Below are 3,946 nucleotides of genomic sequence, written 5' to 3'. Positions count from 1 at the left end.
TCCGGCGTAGTTTGAAATTGAATAGCGTTTGAAGTACGCGCCGCTAGCAGACGAAATGTCTCAGTCTTATAGAAACTTGTGAGTGAGAACCGGTCGAGTTTTGGACTAACAGAAATGAAATCGAAAATCAACGCTCAGTATTCAAGTTCCTGTACCTTGAAAGCCATAGCGCTCCGGAAATTCATCAAGGATTGATGATGGCATTAGGCAAGCAGGTCTTAAACGAGAGCACAGTACGTGAATGGTGCAAACGTTTTGGATCGGAAACTGAAGCGTTAGAGACCAGCAAAAAAGTGTGGATCCGAGGGACAAGAACACATCGCTGCAACGAAAAGGATTTTTATGAAAGCTTGGAGCTAGAACGTATTGTAGAATTACAACCAAAATACTGCGAACGCAAGTACTAAAAACAGTACAGTAAGTAAAAATAAATACTTATGAAATGACTTGAGACCAATTGAAAATGCGTGTGGTGTATTCCACATATAATCTGCTATTTTAACAAAAATTCGTCTACCTTTCCTGAAAAAACTCCGTGGCAATCGAAAACACGCAGCCTGGGTATTTGACGATAAGATCAAAACTAATTGACATGTCTCAATTGTTTTCTGGATTGAGCAGAAGAATGTCCAATGTTAGCTCCAATTCGCTAATTCCAATCTCCTGATCCAAATCCATGTGATTACACAGAAGGCTTTGCAGGCTTTAAAAGTGACAATTAATAAGCAAGCCTATCCCACTTTTGATTTACTTTACTTTTGATTTAAAACAGCATACATAACAAATAACTGCCTTTAGATATTTTTATTATTTAAGCATATAAATAAGTGTAATATTCAATATTCTTTGCGTACTAGCAAAGTATCCTTCAGAATTTACCTTTCCAGGTAACTTCTTACCTCAATTGCATAATCTCAACATGACGTAATATATATAAAAATCGACGTACATGGCCACGTCATGTACACATGGACATTTAATCAAGACAAGCTGGGTTTAAAGTTGTTCCTTCAACAATCCGGTTCGTTCTAGATCCGGATACGTCTCGTGTAATTTAACCTAGAGTTTTTTTAGATGCTGGTATTACGTTTTTAACGAAACTTTCATGATATTCGGACAAATGAGATAGTCACGGAAAATAAACTTCTGTCATTTTTTCACTTGAAGCAGATGCCTTTTATTGGTTGTTTAAATATGTGTTGCGATGAAGTTATTCAATTGAATTATATCAGAGTTCCAATTTTTGCAGTAGAGGTGCAGAATAAGATTTAGAGCTGGTGGAACGCTGACCTTTTTCTTCACTAGAAACTAACTGCTATTCGTGATTTACATGATTGTCTGTCCTGTTTATTACGCATCAGACCTTACGTCATCCATTTAATTTAGGTAGGATTTAGTGGTTATAGTTCCTTCGTTTATCATCAGCATCATTCGTCACTTTGAGAATAAACGACAACCGGGACAACAAGAGATTTTCTCGAAAATGAAATCTAAAGTCTCTCATATTATTACGTTGATGTTATGAAGCGCTTTTTTGCATGTATTTGCAATAATCTACCAAAATGCAAACTTAGAAGATTTTGGCTTACATATTAATTAGTTATACATTGTATTGTTAATACTACATAACTTAATATCCAGTCTGTACAGTACAGTTTCTTAAGGTGTTTCGTTGTTACTACGCAAATAATAAATTACGAAATACGAAATAGCCTACTATATATCTACTATACGCAAAACAGATTCAGTCTTGTGCAGGCTTCCAAGTTATTACGCAAAACATCTAGCTGAGCGCCGTAGTTCAACTTTCTATCTAACAATCTATTTAAATTTAGATGTTTTCTATAGATCGACGCACACTGTGCGACTGATAGTCTGTTTCACAGCTAACCATTACTGTTTTCGTTAAACTTCGCACTCGACAAATGGAAGTAAACCAGCTAAAACCTTATGATCTGCCCTCTGTTCAGTTTTCATGTTATCGCATTTAATGTTATCTACCATTTGTTTGCTGTTTGTAGGCACGCGCCATCTCCCCGAGCATTAAGTCATTGCAACGGTCTGTTTCTGATTAACTTTGCTAACTGAAAGCTACTTTATCGATTCGACTCTGTGTTATTTTGCGTTGGCTTTTTTAATAGCGCTAAGCTACAAGAGTGTGATTATTTTAAGGGGGACCGCGAGACGATGTTTCATTCACTTGAAGTTAGGAGCAACAGCACTTTTGTAATTTAACGGAATCTGCTTGGCTGTGTTTTTCTCGTTATAAAGGCTGTTAGGGAGTTTGAAATAGAGGATGTTATCTGATTACAGATTTCCCTGCAACATATTCTAGTCGTTAAAGAAATTTAGCTTTGAAATTACAGCAGCATCTTGATAAAAACAAGCCTCAGTATGCTTTTAACTATATTAGACAGCTAATATTTTGAATGACATTATAGTGCAGTGACCAGTATCGCATGTTTTATTCAATGTGGAGTTGCAGGCGAATATTTTCTAACTTGTAGTAACCGACAATGCGGTTTTACCGAAGAGAGGACTTCAGCAGGGCTTGAAGTCTAATTACACATTGCTATCACGCTCATCAATGTATTTATTGTCAACAGTAGCACGAACAACGTCACCGATATATGATAGCACTTTACAGGATGTATGAATGATCTGACTGATGAGCTTCTGAATGAAAGCAAATCTGCGTGAGTGGGGCAGAAACGTAGCCGTTATAAGTATAAACAAGGCATCTTTATGTTCCACTCTCCCTTAGACAAGGGAAGGTAATTTGGGTGAGGGAAAGTATGGCGACTATCCAGTTGGGCGCCCACGAATCAAAGCGACGCAGAGTCGTAGAACGTATTGCCCGGTGTGATTAAAACAAGTATCCTTTGAATTAAGCTACGGCAACGCTATGAGTGAAGCTGAATTCAACCAGGTATGTGAATTGTGTGCTTCGGACAGCGAGCAACCCGCCACTCTATTGATTTGTCTTTATAATGAAATAGTATTGTCTCAATAAGACATATTGGCCCGTGTTTACTGCATCTGTTAGAATTGTCAATGATCGTGCGGTGAGGATTCTGGGCAGGATTATGGTCATGTTTGTAGTTCGTCAAAACAAAAGTTAAAGAGAACAAGCGTATATTTTGAGACCATTTTGAAGGGAATTTTTAGGAAGAACACACTCGAAAGACACTTTGCACTTGGTGCTTTTGATAATTATGCGATGTCGCTGAGGTCACCACGTCGGCCACTTTATTTTTTGCACTAATGCAGGTAACAGCGATTGTTCGCATTTAAAAAATGTAAGATGATTTGTTAAGTTAACGGATCAAGGATAGAAACGTTCTTCTTTGCTATAGTGATAGGGGGCGTGCTTGACGAATTCGTTGACAAACTGGCAAGTTCTGACGGTGCTAAATCTGTATGGATATGGAATGTTCGAAACGTTTTAATGGCACTTGCCACATGTTACTGTTTGATAGAGCTAATGCCATCAAAGGCAATGAAAACCTTTGCGTTCAGTTAACGGATGTCAGTAGTAGCATTGAAGTTCTTCCAATAGTAGAATTTTACGACATCTGTTCGTCCGCTAAATGGCACAGTTGTTGCTTTGTGGTGTACGTTCGATTAACTAGAATGCACTTTAACTTTGTTCTGTGCAGTGGGCGAATAATCATTAAACGAAACGCCCTCCCTATTAATTTCACGTAAACCAATGCTACTTGTACTTCATTGGTAGAGAGTTATGGGATTATGAGGAAGAAATGCTTTGCCCCTATAAAGTCAGTGTTCAACCGCCGGTGTTTAAAGTCCCTCTCTTTCTTTCAATAGCCGCCTTCTCTCGAGCAACCCTTGGCCGCCCCTTAGGCTATTCATCGTTTTTTCTTTGAAAATTTCAAATTAAGTCGGATAGTAGCAAATTATAAGTTTTTTTTTACAATTATGATAT

General features: G+C 37.8%; 1 protein-coding gene across 4 annotated transcripts in view; it reads left to right on the top strand.

Annotated features, from left to right (window-relative positions):
* Positions 1-2,769: 2,769 nt before the first annotated feature.
* The window catches only part of LOC111248455 (acyl-CoA-binding domain-containing protein 7-like), a 3,884-nt gene continuing 2,707 nt past the window's right edge, over positions 2,770-3,946 (top strand). For 3 of the 4 annotated variants that reach the window (XR_015323719.1, XM_022800866.2, XM_086983596.1), the window contains exon 1: positions 2,770-2,929. Coding sequence is in view for 3 of the 4 variants with exons in the window: in XM_022800866.2 (XP_022656601.1) it covers positions 2,906-2,929 (24 nt within the window). In the remaining variant the exon portion in view is untranslated. Of the gene's footprint in view, positions 2,930-3,062; positions 3,271-3,946 lie in introns of those variants that run through there. The other variant, XM_086983595.1, reaches the window with a different exon arrangement.

The sequence above is a fragment of the Varroa destructor genome, unplaced genomic scaffold (genome assembly GCF_002443255.2).
Source record: "Varroa destructor unplaced genomic scaffold, Vdes_3.0 BEIS01000003.1, whole genome shotgun sequence".
NCBI lineage: Eukaryota > Metazoa > Arthropoda > Arachnida > Mesostigmata > Varroidae > Varroa > Varroa destructor.
Note: the sequence above shows the minus strand (reverse complement) of the source record. Positions and strands in the feature narration are given on the sequence as shown.